The sequence below is a fragment of the Mobula birostris genome, chromosome 16, assembly GCF_030028105.1.
Source record: "Mobula birostris isolate sMobBir1 chromosome 16, sMobBir1.hap1, whole genome shotgun sequence".
Taxonomy (NCBI): domain Eukaryota; kingdom Metazoa; phylum Chordata; class Chondrichthyes; order Myliobatiformes; family Myliobatidae; genus Mobula; species Mobula birostris.
This window is the reverse complement of record NC_092385.1, coordinates 80,591,777-80,608,767: the sequence shown is the minus strand read 5'-3', so window position 1 is coordinate 80,608,767 and position 16,991 is coordinate 80,591,777. Positions and strand designations below refer to the sequence as shown.

The window sequence follows — 16,991 nt, the reverse complement described above, 5'->3', positions numbered from 1 at the left end:
ACTCAGGAAAAACAGCCTACGTTTTCATTTTTCATAAAATATCAGCTCTTAGGAAACAGAATGCAATGACCACATGGAAAAAGATGTCATTTACTGTAAATTCCACTAGTTATGCCATTTATTCACTACTTCTTATGAGTTTACAGGCCATCTCAAAATGATTTTACATAATATTATACAAATTACGATAATTTAAAATAAAAATGAACTTGCCTCCAGAATATATTTTTCCAAGGATCTAATATCTTTAAGTGCATCTGCATCCTGATGAATAACCACAACTTCTTTCAGAGGATACTGGGAAGAAATTAAAATGCTTTTCAATTTAACTCTTACTTGTCATTTATGCTAGATCACTTTGAAGAGTGCAGCCAGTGAAGAAAACAAAGTGAAGGCAGCTAATATGAAAATTAACAAAAAAAGAAAAAAATATATATGAAAGGCATAGCTAGGATAGGTAGCTAGTGTATGTTTCTTATGGTAGAGGCATCAAAACTAGAGGGCATATTTTTAAGGTGAGTAGGAGGAAGATTAAAAGAGATCTGATGTGTAAACTTTTCACACAAAGTGTATTTGGTATCACGAATGAATTGCCAGAGGAGATGATGGGAGCAGGAACAGTGACAACATTTATTTAAGAGATATCTGAATGGATACTTGAATGAGCAAGGCTCAGAGAGATATAAAATTAATGCAGGTGTGCAGGATTAGCAAGGGATAGGCATGGAAGTTGAAAAAGACGCAGTGGGTCTAACTCCGTGACTCTATTACCCCAAGCAAAACATAAAATGTTGAGAAATAATGTTAAATTTTCCTGAATATGCTGGCTAATTTAGGGACATACTAATCTGTTTAATTTATCAGTCTTGAGCTAATGAACCACAAACTGGAAAATAACTGAGAAATAAAATTAACTTAACATGAGTCAAATGGAACCAAAATCTTAATAGCAAGCAAATTATGTGCAATGGGTACGACCAAAAATACTTATTGAAAGTTCATATCAAAACAACCAGAATTCAACACGTGCATTTTGGTAACAATTCCAAGAAACTAATATTAAGTAATGAATATTAAAACATTGTTGCTCCAGCTCACATTAATTATGTTGCAATAGAGAAGGATGTCATTCAGCCCATCAGGATCATGTCAACCCCCAGGGTTGACAACATTCCTTTTCTCTTTCCTTTTCTACTGTAGCTCTGCAATGTGTTCTCACTCTCCATTTCCCTTTGTCACTTACCTACTCCAGGTAATAATTTATAGGGGCCAATTAATCTACCATTACAGCTTTGGAATGAGGCAGGAAATCAGAGCACGTGGAAAACACATAGTTCAAGGGAGAACGTGCAACCTCCGCAGCCTGCAATTCCGGGGAGGGTCTCTGGAATAGTCTCCCAAAACCATCAAGCACAATAAAAGGAAATAGTTTATATTTCAAGCAGTGATCAAAAAAGATTTTATTGAAAAATATAAACACAAGAGATCCTGCAGATACTGAAAATCCAGAGAAAGAAACACAAAATGCTGGAGGAACTTAGCAGGTCAGGTAGCATCTATAGAGTGGAATGAACAATCAACGTTGTGGACTCAGACACTTTATCTGGACTGGAAAGGAGGAGGAAGAAACCAGAATAAGGTGGTTAGGAAAGGGAGGATTGAAGGAAAGTGTAGTTGCGAGATCTGCAATAACAAACCTTAACAGGAAGGGTCTTCCTGTCTCGTATTACCCTTCCAAGCTCAATAACTGACTGCATTTGGGCAACTGCAGCTTCAATACGCTTGTCGATAATGGAATCCCTGTAGGAAAAACAAGTCAGAAATAACTCAATCAACAAAACAAAAATCAAGGAAAAATTCTGGACTCTTGGCCACAGAAGAAATACAAGTTCTGGATAAGATGAGATGATGTAAAACAAATCAAGAGTTATTTGGTATTTATCCAAAATCATTATAAAAGCAAGGGAATGGGCTCATAGAAAGCACTATTCATCACAAAGAATTGCTTGAGATGCTGCTGAGACTTTCAAACTTACTGAAGTTACATATGTATATCATTACTTCAGTTTTTTAATATTTCCCAAGAAATGTACATTTTTTTATTGGCTGTGATACTTTTAATGATTTATATATCTATACCCTTAATCTTTTGTCTCTTCTATCCTATTTAGAGTTCTATTATCCATGAAAATAGGGAAGTGGTTACCTAACAAAGATCATCACAATCCCAAAAGACAATGCCAGCTGTTTATTTCTAGTCCCTCTCAGGATAAATACCAATGAAATTCACAAACATAATAGTCATTTTGAACCACTGTCATTTTCAATATTATTAGTGGAATGGATTGTAAATGCTCAGGAGATTCAATATATTGAAAATACAATAAATAGCTCTACAAATCTGCTTTTTCTATTACAAACCATCATCCACAGTGGACATTTAATATGAAAAAAGATATAGGAATATTTCAGTTGGATTTTAAAGGAATTACAGAAAATATGCTGGTCTATTTATAATTAACTTAATTAGGACAGCCCAATCATATTTAATTGATATTTTCTTGCACACTGAACCAGTGTCTACAAAAATAGTTAAACTCATTATAGCATCAATTTTCTTCAGATTTCTCCAATTTCATTTACACTTTCAATATGCTACATGTATTTGTGTAGAACAGATCACTTCACATATAGTGGATTCTTTATTGATGGGAGACAAAACAAATCAACTTTTTTTTAGAAAATCATGTGCAAAGACAAGACAAGGACACCAAAATAAGTATAAATCCAAACAGGATAATGCAGTGAAAAAGTATGATGTGAACATTTCACACTTGCATGCAGTCCAATAATGGTAATGAACATTATAAGTGAAACAGCTTGGTCAAAATATATTTTGTCAAGTTCATCAGCTATGCATTAAAATTACAGAGCATTTTAGAAAATTAAGTTAAATTGTCTTTAAAGCTCTGCGATTTTAATAAAATTAATAAAATCAACACTTTTGGAATATGATGGACAATATCATACCTTACTTGTGGGAGCATGAGGTAGTGAATGCTGTGTATGTCCTTCTTTTCTACAGAGGATGGATCTATCAAGTGCCTCAAGTTCTGGTACATCAATTCAGTGATAAATGGCGTAAAGGGTGCCTGTGACATCATATTTTAAACATTTAGATCTTGGTGATAATAGAGATCACAGAAGTTGTCAACATTATCAAACTTTTAAGCAATAATACAAAACTTTAAGTGTAAAAATAACTTTCAATCTGTATATCCTGTCTGAATGTTTACCTCCCCACAGAAACATCTTGTTGAATTAATATTACATAACCATTATTTTGCTTTCTGTATATTATTTAAATCTATTTTTCAATTCCATACTTCACGCTTCCTGGTTTAGACTGTATGCACCTCAAAGAAATACTTAAGTCTGATTGTTGGACAGTTTCTTGTCCACCTCAAGCTCTCCATAACTAACAATAAACACTGACAGTCTGGCACATACATCAGAATTGAATGTTTCTGCTGAAAGCCCAAAAAATCTCTGTGGTTAGTTATAATTGAGAATAGCAAGTATCTTTCAGTTCTTTACCTTCTGACTGCGCAGCAATATCTGCAGGTAACAGAGCTGACTGCACCCAATTTAACACCTGGATGTCTGTGCAGGTGCTGCACAATGAGTGAAAGGGCTTGTGTGCATAATCCAAATATTGTTTTTAAAGTTGCTTTCAGTTCTACAATGCAGGCTGGGGACTATGAGAAACAGAACAGCCCAGGAAAACAGTTTAAGCTAGCTCATTAAATATATTTAAGATACGGTTAGATAGATTTTTGCATGGAAGGAGAATTAAGGAATATGGGAAGAAGGTAGTCCACAACCAGATCTGCCACGATCTTATTGATGCGGCCTGATGGCCTAACTCCAGCTTCTATTTCTTATGTTTTATGACAGTGCAGAATCAGCACGCCTAGCCTCAGAATCATGCAACACCCACATCCACAGCTGCTCCACCCAGAGGCCCTTTGTCCCACCATGTCCAGGACGACAATAAATTGCCCATCTGCATGAACCCCATTGACCAGTACCTCAAACTAATCCAGAATTAAAATTTCTCAGATCCCTTCTAAATCTCTTCCCCTTGCCATAAACTAACATCCTTTCGTTCCAGCATGTTACCCTCTGGGGCAGTTGCGTATCTAAAGAGCTCACTTTCATAATATTGACATTAAAGCTCATTTCTGCAAAGGTATTGGAAATTTCAAACCTGCCCAATCATTAAAAATGTGCTCTCTTTGTAAGGGAATAATTCTATAGAGCATACAACAATACAGCATAGGAAAACCCTTTGACTCACCATGTCTATGTCGACCATGATACTAACGCAAACTAATCCCATCTGTCTGCACATGGTCTAAATCCTCTCATCCCATCTGCTTATATGGCTGTCTAAATTCTTCTTAAATATTGTTACCTTATCTGCTTCCACCACCTCCCTATCAACATGTTCAAAGAATCTACCATAATGTGTAAAAAAAAATCTTGCCTTCAAATCTCCCTAAAACATTAAATGTACATTAAATGTACACCCTCTATTAATTTACATATTTACAGAATTATTTTTTTTTTTTTTTTTTTTACACACCAAAAACATTGAAGCAAACCAGTGCAATGGTTGAAATTGCATTTCATCACCTGGCATGCAATTTAAAATTATGGTATCATATCAACGACACAGTAACAACATTTGAAGCAAAGAAGATTGAATTTATTTAAATCTTACATCCATCCCACAACATGAGGAAGTAAAAATCTTTGCGCTATGGCTCCATTGCAATGTACAGACATGTGAATTTAAGTCTAATGGCTTGTAGGAAGAAGCTGTCCCGCAGCCTGTTGATCCTGGCTTTAATGCTGATGTACCGTTGCGTGTGCCAGACAGAGCAGCTGAAGCAGTTTATGTTTGGGGTGACTGGTGTCCCCGATGGTCGTCCAAGCCTCCTTTACACATCTGCTACTGTAAGTGTCCTCAATGGAGAGAAGTTCACGTCCACAGATGCACTGGGCTGTTTGTACCATCCTCTGCAGTGCCCAGTGATCAAGGTTGGTGCAGTTCCTGTACCAGACCATGATACAGCCAGTCAGTATGCTCTCAATGGTGCCCCCATAGGTCTTGAGGATTTGGGGGCTCATGCCAAACTTCAGTTGCCTGAGGTGAAATAGACAGTGTTCTTTTTTTGACACACAGCCGGTGTGTACAGTCTAGCTGAGATCTTCGGTGATGCATATACCGAGACACTTAAAACTACTCACCCTCTCAACTGCAGACCCACTGATGTTGATTGGGGTGAGTCTGTCTCCGTTCCTCCAGTAATCCACAATCAGCTTTTTTGCTTTTTGGACATTGGGGGAGAGGTTGTTATCTTGGCACCATTGTGTGGTGGCCTTGTCACTGCTAGAAATAAGGCCGATCGATGTTGTGTCATCAGTGAATTTGATCAGCAGATTGGAGCTGTGTGTGAAAAGGGAGTAGAGGAGTGTACTCAGGACACAACCCTGGAAGGCACCTATTTTGAGGGGCAGAGGGGAAGAGGAGAGGGAGCCCATCCTTACCACCTGTTGGCGATCCGACAGGAAGTCTAGGAACCAGTTGTACAAGGCAGGGTGCAGACCAAGGTCTCTGAACTTCCTGTCAAGTCGGGAGGAAATTATGGCGTCGAACGCTGAACTTTAGATCAGGAACAGCATTCTAACATACGCATCCCTCTTCTCCAGGAGAGTGAGGACGGTGTGTAGTGCTGTGGCTATGGTGTCATCGGTAGACTGGTTCTGTCGGTAGGCAAATTGTTGAAGAAAGATGATATGAAGGCTAAGAGGGCAGGTAGAATGTGAAAAGGTTCAAAGATACAAAGGTTCATTTTATTGTTAAAGTATACATTTACAATACAACTCCGATATTCATCTTCTCTAGATAGCCATGAAATACAGAAGGACCGTGGGCGTTGTTGAAGGAAGAGACATCAACTAACCCCCTCCCCCACCCTGGCATGAAAAAGAAAAAGAAACAAAACTCACAAACCCCAAAATCACCCCCACCCCTCCCCTCACAGAACAGAAACAATAGCATCAAAATCCCCAACCCCCTCACTCACACACAAAAAAGTAACTGATCACTCACACAGAAAAACACCAAGAATAGTCCTCAAATCCCTCAACCCTCTTTTGCACAAAAACTAGCATATCACCAACCCACCCAAAGAAAGAAAACACCATAAAAAACTGAAGCAGTCCAATAATCATAAATCTTAGAATATCGAAAAATATTTCTGCCAGCATTCGAGGAGAGTGGCCACACACACCCAGTCTTTCTATGAAGAGCAATCACCAACCATCAACCCAGCTACCGACCATTATCACTCCCACGGCCTCCATTGACAGCAATCACTGACAATCCTCCACATTCGCCTCAATGCTTCAAATGCCTGATGCTTCCAAATGGAGTTGTTCATGACCCCATCTCTGGTCTTTTCCACGAGTCAGTTCGTGTTCTCGGTCCTTTTCGGGACCCGACCTCTGGTCTCTTCGTGAGGCAGCTCTCCGGGTCATTCAATTGAATGCCAAACTGCACATCACAGGCTCCAACAGTTTCAATAAAACAAGCAAGACAAGAGGAACAAAGAGAAGGCATAGAAAGAGAGAAATAATTGAAGAGATTATATGGAAGATGTCACTCAAGGAACAGTTGTTCGTTGGTGCCATCTTACCAGAAGAAACATAATGCGTAGCTTCCATTAATTTTGGCTCTTGTAATTTTACCTTAAAAAAGAAAATTCTTTAGCAACAATGTTCCTATGGTCAAGAAGGAAATCAGTCACTCTGCATAAGATATCAGCACCTACAGAAGTGCTGCAGTTAGGGAAGTGAATTGGTCATCTACAGGAAACTGTTTCTCACTGGATCATTGATGGTGCATCTACTGAAAGATTCTACATATAAATGAAGGGTTTAACACTCAGCAAAGGATCAAAAGCTGTATTTTCAAAACTATCTATAAAACAACAGTTTTTTTTGGATATGAAAGTTATAATTTGTTGTTTGTGTCAACATCAGAAATCTTGGACAAAAAAGAAACCACAGAAGCAAATGTGCTAAATTCAATGGAGTGACTGAAGATAGAACGAATGACCTAGTTAAAACTGCAGTGAATCCATCCTTCAGATCACATCTAAAAATCTCATCCAGAATTTATGGAAAGGTTGTTATTACATATTTTCCCGCATTCAAGGGAATTTTTAAATCTAACCTGATTGAAGAAACACCCGTGCTTTCATAGCATTGCTTAAGTTTTCCTCATTTCCGCATAAATATATTTTCTTAAAAAGCTAAAATAAATTAAGTCAGGAAAAGAAAAATGAGTATTTTCAACTTAATAAAATGGGCAAGAAGCCTCACAAATGAGATTAAGTAGTCAAGTTATAGCCGAACAGAAGAGGTTCGATGGCAGTAACATACTACAGAGAATTCATCGTTATAGTTCTGCCAGTTACAATACCTTTAGAGGTAATTGATCTGCTTATTATTTTGCAATTTTAAAAAAAGTATTTTTACGTGTGAAGAGCAGAAAATAAAATGAAGTAATTATTGTAGGTTATCACCCTAGTAAGAAATCAAGCAAAATTCAGCAGTTTTTCCTGATGTTCAAATATCAAATCACAATAAAAAATTTAACAAGTTTAAATTTAAAATTTAAATTTAATCCCAGTATTCTCAAGAGAGAGGGTGAGCAGCCGGATATCGTGGTCCATGTAGGAACCAATGACATGGGCACGAAGAGTAAGTAGGTCCTGAAAGGTGAGTTTAAGGAGTTAGGCGCCAAGTTAAAGGACAGGACCTCCAGGACAGCAATCTCAGGATTGCTACCAGTGCCACGTGCAGGCGGGTTTAGAAATAGTGAGATAGAGCAGATCAACACTTGGCTGAAGACGTGGTGCAGTAGGGAGGGCTTCAGATTTATAGATAATTGAGCAGTTTTCCCAGGGGAGGTGGGACCCGTTCCGGTGGGACAGTTTACATCTGAACTGGAGGGGGAGAAATATTCTTGCAGGTAGGTTTGCTAGAGAGGCTCCAGTGGATTTAAACTAGATACAAGGGGGGAGGGGAACAAGACTGTAGGAACAGATGTAGGGGAGAAGGAAGAAAAAGGTAGTAAATTTGTTTGCACCGTTAGTGATAAACAGAGAGTAAGAGGTGAAGAATTTCTTAAATGTATTTATTTTAATGCTAGGAGCACTATAAGAAATGTAGATGAGCTTAGAACATGGACTGATACCTGGAAATATGATGTTGTAGCTATTAGTGAAACATAGTTGCAGGAGGGGTGTGATTGGCAACTAAATATTCCTGGATTTAATTGCTTCAGGTGTGATAGAATTGGAGGGACAAGAGGGGGAGGTGTTGCATTGCTTGTCAGAGAAAATATTACGGCGGTGCTCTGGCAGGATAGATTAGAGGGCTTGTCTAGGGAGTCTATTTGGGTGGAATTGAGGAATGGGAAAGGTGTAGTAACACCTATAGGGGTGTATTATAGACCACCAAATGGGGATCAAGAATTGCAGGAACAAATTTGTAAGCAGCTATTTGTAGTAAGCACAAGGTTGTGATTGTGGGAGATTTTAATCTTCCTCACATAGACTAGGAAGCCCATACTGTAAAAGGGCTGGATGGTTTACAGTTTGAAAAATGTGTGCAGGATAGCTTTTTGCAGCAATACATAGAGGTACCAACTAGAGAAGGGGCAGTGTTGGATCTCCTGTTGGGGAATGAGATAGGTCAGGTGACAGAGGTTTGTGTTGGGGAGCACTTCGGGTCCAGTGATCACAATGCCATTAGTTTCAATATAATTATGGAGAAGGATAGGTCTGGACCCAGGGTTAAGATTTTTGATAGCGGAAAGGCTAACTTTGAGGAGATGCGAAATGATTTAGAAGGAGTGGATTGGGACAATTTGTTTTATGGAAGGGGTGTAATAGAGAAATGGAGGTCATTTAATGGTGAAATTTTGAGGGTACAGAATCTTTATGTTCCTGTTAGGTTGAAAGGAAAGGTTCAAAGTTTGAGAGAGCCATGGTTTTCAAGGGATATTGGAAAATTGGTTCAGAAAAAGAGAGATATCGACAATAAATATAGGCAGCTTGGAGTAAATGAGGTGCTCGATGAATATAAAGAATGTTAAAAGAATCTTAAAGAAATTAGAAAAGCTAAAAGAAGATACGCGGTTGCTTTGGCAAGGAAGGTGAAAATAAATCCGAAGGGTTTCTACAGTTGTATTAATAGCAAAAGGATAGTGAGGGATAAAATTGGTCCCTTAGAGAATCAGAGTGGACAGCTATGTGTGGATCCAAAAGAGAGGGGGGTGACTTTGAATAATTTCTTTTCTTCGGTATTCACTAAGGTGAAGGATACTGAATTGTGTAAGGTAAGAAAAACAAGTAGGGAAGTTTAGCTTGACATCAGTGGTTGGGAAGTTGTTGGAGTCGATTGTGAAGGATGAGGTTACAGAGTACCTGGAGGCATATGACAAGATACGCAGAACTCAGCATGGATTCCTTAAAGGAAAATCCTGCCTGACAAACCTATTACAACTTTTTGAGGAAATTACAAGTAGGCTAGACAAGAGAGATGCAGTGGATGTTGTATATTTGGATTTTCAGAAGGCCTTTGACAAGGGCCACATGTGAGGCATCTTAACAAGATACAAGCACATGGAATTACGAAAAAGTTACATACGTGGACAGAGCGTTGGCTGACTGGCAGGAAACAGAGAGTGGAAATAAAGGGATCCTATTCTGGTTGGCTGCCGGTTACCAGTGGTGTTCCACAGGGGTCTGTGTTGGGGCCACTTCTTTTTACATTGTACATCAACGATTTGGATTATGGAATAGATGGCTTTGTGGCTCAGTTTGCTGGCGATACGAAGATAGGTGGAGGGGCCAGTAATGCTGAGGAAACAGACAGTCTGCAGAGAGACTTGGATAGATTGGAAGAATGGGCAAAGAAGTGGCAAATGAAATACAATGTTGGAAAGTGTATGGTTATGCACTTTGGCAGAAGAAATAAACGGGCAGACTATTATTTAAATGAGGACAGAATTCAAAGTTCTGAGATGCAACGGGACTTGGGAGTCCTCGTACAGGATACCCTTAAGGTTAACCTCCAGGTTGAGTCGGTGGTGAAGAAGGAGAATGCAATGTTGGCATTCATTTCTAGAGGAATAGAATATAAGAGCAGGGATGTGATGTTGAGGCTCTATAAGGCGCTGGTGAGACCTCACTTGGAGTACTGTGGGCAGTTTTGGTCTCCTTATTTAGGAAAGGATGTGCTGACGTTGGAGAGGGTACAGAGAAGATTCACTAGAATGATTCCGGGAATGAGAGGGTTAACATATGAGAAACGTTTGTCCGCTTTTGGACTGTATTCCTTGGAGTTTAGAAGAATGAGGGGAGACCTCATAGAAACATTTTGAATGTTGAAAGGCATGGACAGAGTGGATGTGGCAAAGTTGTTTCCCATGATGGGGGAGTCTAGTACGAGAGGGCATGACTTAAGAATTGAAGGGCGCCCATTCAGAACAGAGATGCAAAGAAATTTTTTTAGCCAGAGGGTGGTGAATCTGTGGAATTTATTGCCACGGGCGGCAGTGGAGGCCAAGTCATTGGGTGCATTTAAGGCAGAGATTGATAGGTATCTGAGTAGCTAGGGCATCAAAGGTTATGGTGAGAAGGTGGGGGAGTGGGACTAAATGGGAGAATGGATCAGCTCATGATAAAATGGCGGAGCAGACTCGATGGGCCAAATGGCCGAATTCTGCTCCTTTGTCTTACGGTCTTATGGAAGTTATGGAAACTATGATGATTAAAGAAGAGGAAGTACTGGCGCGTTTAAGGAATATGAAAGTTGTTAAGTCTCCGGGTCCTGATAGGATATTCCCTAGGACCTTGAGGGAAGTTAGTGTGGAAATAGCAGGGGCTCTGACAGAAATATTTCACGTCATTAGAAACGGGGATGGTGCCGGAGGATTGGTGTATTGCTCATGTTGTTCCATTGTTTAAAAAGGGTTAGAAACATAGAAACAATAGAAACTACAGCACAGAAACAGGCCTTTTGGCCCTTCTTGGCTGTGCCAAACCATTTTCTGCCTAGTCCCACTGACCTGCACACGGACCATATCCCTCCATACACCTCCCATCCATGTATCTGTCCAATTTATTCTTAAATGTTAAAAAAGAACCCACATTTACCACCTCGTCTGGCAGCTCATTCCATACTCCCACCACTCTTTTGTGAAGAAGCCCCCCTTAATGTTCCCTTTAAAATTTTCCCCCCTCAACCTTAACCCGTGTCCTCTGGTTTTTTTCTCCCCTTGCCTCAGCGGAAAAAGCCTGCTTGCATTCACTCTATCTATACCCATCATAATTTTATATACCTCTATCAAATCTCCCCTCATTCTTCTACGCTCCAGGGAATAAAGTCCTAACCTATTCAACCTTTCTCTGTAACTGAGTTTCTCAAGTCCCGGCAACATCCTTGTAAACCTTCTCTGCACTCTTTCAACCTTATTTATATCCTTCCTGTAATTTGGTGACCAAAACTGAACACAATACTCCAGATTCGGCCTCACCAATGCCTTATACAACCTCATCATAACATTCCAGCTCTTATACTCAATACTTGGATAAATAAAGGCCAATGTACCAAAAGCTCTCTTTACAACCCTATCTACCTGTGACGCCACTTTTAGGGAATTTTGTATCTGCATTCCCAGATCCCTCTGTTCTACTGCACTGCTCAGTGCCTTACCATTAACCCTGTATGTTCTACCTTGGTTTGTCCTTCCAACGTGCAATACCTCACACTTGTCTGTATTAAACTCCATCTGCCATTTTTCGGCTCATTTTTCCAGCTGGTCCAAGTCCCTCTGCAGGCTCTGAAAACCTTCCTCACTGTCTACTACATCTCCAATCTTTGTATCATCAGCAAATTTGCTGATCCAATTTGCCACATTATCATCTAGATCATTGATATAGATGATAAGTAACAATGGACCCAGCACTGATCCCTGTGGCACACCACTAGTCACAGGCCTCCACTCAGAGAAGCAATTCTCTACTACCACTCTTTGGCTTCTTCCATTGAGCCAATGTCTAATCCAATTTACCACCTCTCCATGTATACCTAGCGACTGAATTTTCCTAACTAACCTCCCATGCGGGACCTTGTCAAAGGCCTTCCTGAAATCCATGTAGACAATATCCACTGCCTTCCCTTCATCCACTTTCCTGGTAACCTCCTCGAAAAACTCCAACAGATTGGTCAAACGTGACCTATCACGCACAAAGCCATGTTGACTCTCCCTAATAAGTCCCTGTCTATCCAAATGCTTGTAGATTCTGTCTCTTAGTACTCCCTCCAATAACTTACCTACTACCGACGTTAAACTTACCAGCCTATAATTTCCCGGATTACTTTTCGATCCTTTTTTAAACAACGGAACAACTTGAGCCACTCTCCAATCCTCCGGCACCTCACCCGTAGACAGCGACATTTTAAATATTTCTGCCAGGGCCCCTGCAATTTCAACACTAGTCTCCTTCAAGGTCTGAGGGAACACCCTGTCAGGTAGGTCCTGTGGATTTATCCACTTTAATTTTCCTCAAGGCAGCAAACACCTCCTCCTTTTCAATCTGTACAGTTTCCATGATCTCACTACTTGATTCCCTTAATTCCACAGACTTCATGGCAGTTTCCTTAGTAAATACAGATGCAAAAAACCTATTTAAAATCTCCCCCATTTCCTTTGGTTCCACACATAGCCGACCACTCTGTCTTTAAGAGGACCAATTTTATCCCTTACAATCCTTTTGCTCTTAATATACCTGTAAAAGCTCTTTGTATTATCCTTCACTTTGACTGCCAAGGCAACCTCATGTCTTCTTTTAGCCCTCCTGATTTCTTTCTTAAGTATTTTCTTGCACTTCTTATACTCCTCAAGCACCTGATTTACTCCGTTTCCTATACATGTCATACAACTCCCTCTTCTTCTTTATCAGAGTTGCAATATCCCTGGAGAACCAAGGTTCCTTATTCCTATTCAATTTGCCTTTAATCCTGACAGGAACATACAAACTCTGCACTCTCAAAATTTCTCCTTTGAAGGCTTCCCACCTACCGATCACATCTTTGCCAGAGAACAACCTGTCCCAATCCACGCTTTTTAGATCCTTTCTCATTTCTTCAAATTTGGCCTTCTTCCAGTTCAGAACCTCAACCCTAGGACCAGATCTATCCTTGTCCATGATCAAGTTGAAACTAATGGCGTTTTGATCACTGGAACCGAAGTTCTCCCCTACACAGACTTCCGTCACTTGTCCTAACTCGTTTCCTAACAGGAGATCCAATATTGCATCCCCTCTAGTTGGTCCCTCTATATATTGATTTAGAAAACTTTCCTGAACACATTTTACAAACTCTAAACCATCTAGACCCCTAACAGTATGGAAGTCCCAATCAATATGTGGAAAATTAAAATCCCCTACCACCACAACTTTATGTTTCCTGCAGTTGCTTGCTATCTCTCTGCAGATTTGCTCTTCCAATTCTCATTGACTATTGGGTGGTCTGTAATACAACCCCACTAATGTGGCCATACCTTTCCTGTTTCTCAGTTCCACCCATAAGGACTCAGTAGACAAGCCCTCTAATCTGTCCTGCCTGAGCACTGCTGTAATATTTTCCCTAACAAGAAATGCTACTCCCCCACCTTTCATTCCTCTGCCTCGATCACATCTGAAACATCGGAACCCTGGAATATTAAGCTGCCAGTCCTGCCCCTCCTGTAGCCAAGTTTCACTAATTGCTATAACGTCATAATTCCACTTGTCAATCCACGCCCTCAACTCATCCGCCTTCCCCGCAATACTCCTAGCATTGAAATATATACACCTCAGAAGATTTTTACCACCACTCACAACCTTTCTATTAGCGGATTTGCTTGAACTTTTAACATCATTTATTTTCACCCCAGCCACACTGTCAGCTCTGGCACTCTGGTTCCCATCCCCCTGCAAATCTAGTTTAAAGCCTCCCCAATAGCACTAACAAAAGAGTTCTAAGAGTAAACCTAGCAGTTATCGGCCTGTAAGTTTGACGTCAGTGGTGGGTAAATTAATGGAAAGTATTCTTAGAGATGGTATATATAATTATCTGGATAGACAGGGTCTGATTAGGAACAGTCAACAAGGATTTGTGCATGGAAGGTCATGTTTGACAAATCTTATTGAATTTTTTGAAGAGGTTACTAGGAAAGTTGACAAGGGTGAAGCGGTGGATGTTGTCTATATGGACTTCAGTAAGGCGTTTGACAAGGTTCCACACGGAAGGTTAGTTAGGAAGGTTCAATCGTTAGGTATTAATATCAAAGTAGTACAATGGATTCAGCAGTGGCTGGATGGGAAGTGCCAGAGAGTAGTGGTGGATAACTGTGTGTCAGATTTTTGGCTGGGGACTAGTGGTGTGCCTCAGGGATCTGTCGTGGGTCCACTGTTGTTTGTCATATATATTAATGATCTGGATGATGGGGTGATAAATTGGATTTGTAAGTATGCAGATGATACTAAGATAGGTGGCGCTGTGGATAATGAAGCAGGTTTTCAAAACTTGCAGAGAGATTTAGGTCAGTTAGAAGAGGGGGCTGAAAGAAGGCAGATGGAGTTTAATGCTGATAAGTGTGAGGTGCTACATTTTGGTAGGACTAATCAAAATAGGACATACATGGTAAATGGTAGGGCATTGAAGAATGCTGTAGAACAGAGGGATCTAGGAATAATGGTGCATAGTTCCCTGAAGGTGGAATCTCATGTGGATAGGGTGGTGAAGAAAGCTTTTGGTATACTGGCCTTTATTAATCCGAACATTGAGTATAGGAGTTGGGATGTAATGTTAAAATTGTACAAGGCATTGGTAAGGCCAAATTTGGAGTATTGTGTACAGTTCTGGTCACTGAATTGTAGGAAAGATGTCAACAAAATAGAGACAGTACAGGAAAGATTTACTAGAATGTAACCTGGGTGTCAGCACCTGAATTACAGAGAAAGGCTGAAGAAGTTAGGTCTATTCCTTGGAATGTAGAAGGTTGAGGGGGGACTTGACAGAGGTATTTAAAATTATGAGGGGAATAAATAAGAGTTGATGTGAATACGCTTTTTCCATTGAGAATAGGGGAGGTTCAAACAAGAGGACATGGGTTGAGAGTTAGGGGGCAAAAGTTTAGGGGTAATATGAGGGGGAACTTCTTTACTCAGAGAGTGGTGGCTGTGTGGAACGAGCTTCCAGCAGAAGTGGTTGAGGCGGGTTCGATGTTGTCATTTAAAGTTAAATTGGATAGCTATATGGACAGGAAAGGAATGGAGGGTTATGGGCTGAGTGCAGGTCGGTGGGACTAGGTGAGAGTAAGAGGTCGGCACAGACTAGAAGGGCCGAGATGGCCTGTTTCTGTGCTGTAATTGTTATATGGTTATATAACAAAGAGCTTACACACAATCCTGGAACATCCAGACAGCAAAGATGCATGCATCAGGATGCTCTTAGTTGATTACAGTTCAGCAGTTAATAACTATCATCCCCTCAAAACTAATCAGTAAACTCCAAGACCTGGTCTGAATATACCCTTGTGCAACAGAAACCTGGATTTCCTCACTTATAGACACCAATTTGTTCAGATTGGCAAAAACATCTCCTCCACAATGTCCATCAGCACAAGAGCACCACAGGGATGTGTGCTTAGCCCCCTACTCTATTCACTTGACACCTTTGACTGTGTGGCTAAGTACAGTTCCAACACCATATACAAGTTTGTTGATGACAGCACAGTTGTGGGCTGTATAAAAGGTGGTGATGAATCAACATACAGGTGTCCCCCACTTATCGAACGATCGCTTTACGAAACCTCACTGTTACGAAAGACCTACATTAGTACCGTTTTCGCTAACAGAAGATGTTTTCACTGTCACAAAAAAAGCAGCGCGTGAAAAAAATCAGCGCACGATAAAAGGCAGCACGTGCCCCGAGCAGCCGCTCTCCCCCGGATTCGGAACTGCATTCTCACCAGCACTGCTTAAACATGTGCCTGTGAGCAGGCATTTACAAGATGAGTTCTATGGTATCGGAAAAGCCTGAGAGAGCTCGTAAGGGTGTTACACTTAGCGTAAAACTAGACATAATTAAGCGTTTTGATCGTGGTGAACGAAGTAAGGACAACATGAGTTTGGCTTGTGGAAACTGACGAAGATGATGTTGAAGAGGTTTTGGCATCCCATGACCAAGAACTGATAGATGAAGAGCTGATGCAGTTGGAAGAGGAAAGAATAACAATTGAAACCGAATGAGTAATGATAAAGTACAACTTTAATTTTGAAAGGGTACGTGGGTTTATGGGATATTTGCAGGATGGTTTGAGTCCTTACAAAGAACTGTGTGATATAAAAATGCACGAGGCTCAGCAGTCAAGCAAGCCTTCCACATCAGCCACAGCAGAAGACGAACCTCAACCATCAACAATGAGGCGGGCAGTCATAGGAGAAGATGAGCTGCCTGCTCTAATAGAAAACAGGTGACGAGATGACAACCCAGTGTCCCACCACTCCATCACCCAGGCCGCAGACAGATATCGATTCGTGGAGAATGCAGCGGTAGCCGGGAGGCACCCAGCACATCTTTAAGAAAAAAGCCGAAATAAACATGCTAATTAATTAGGTGCCGCCCCACACATAATTGTCGGCCCAGATCAGAGGCGATGCAATCGGAAATCGGCACTGATCTGGGCCGACAATTACGTGCCGGCCAGCACCTAATTAATTAGCATGTTTGTTTCGGCTTTTTTCTTAAAGATGTACTGTGTGCCTCCCAGCTATCACTGCATGCTTCGCGGATCGGTA

At 40.6% G+C, this 16,991-nt stretch overlaps 1 protein-coding gene across 2 annotated transcripts in view; it reads right to left on the bottom strand.

Moving 5' to 3' along the window:
* Positions 1-16,991, bottom strand: part of iars1 (isoleucyl-tRNA synthetase 1) — a 202,722-nt gene that overhangs the window by 53,910 nt on the left and 131,821 nt on the right. For both annotated transcript variants that reach the window (XM_072280984.1, XM_072280983.1), the window contains exons 23-25: positions 3,031-3,152; positions 1,698-1,800; positions 214-297 (exon numbers count right to left, since the gene is read on the bottom strand). In XM_072280984.1, the coding sequence (XP_072137085.1) occupies positions 214-297; positions 1,698-1,800; positions 3,031-3,152 (309 nt within the window). The remainder of the gene's footprint in view (positions 1-213; positions 298-1,697; positions 1,801-3,030; positions 3,153-16,991) is intronic.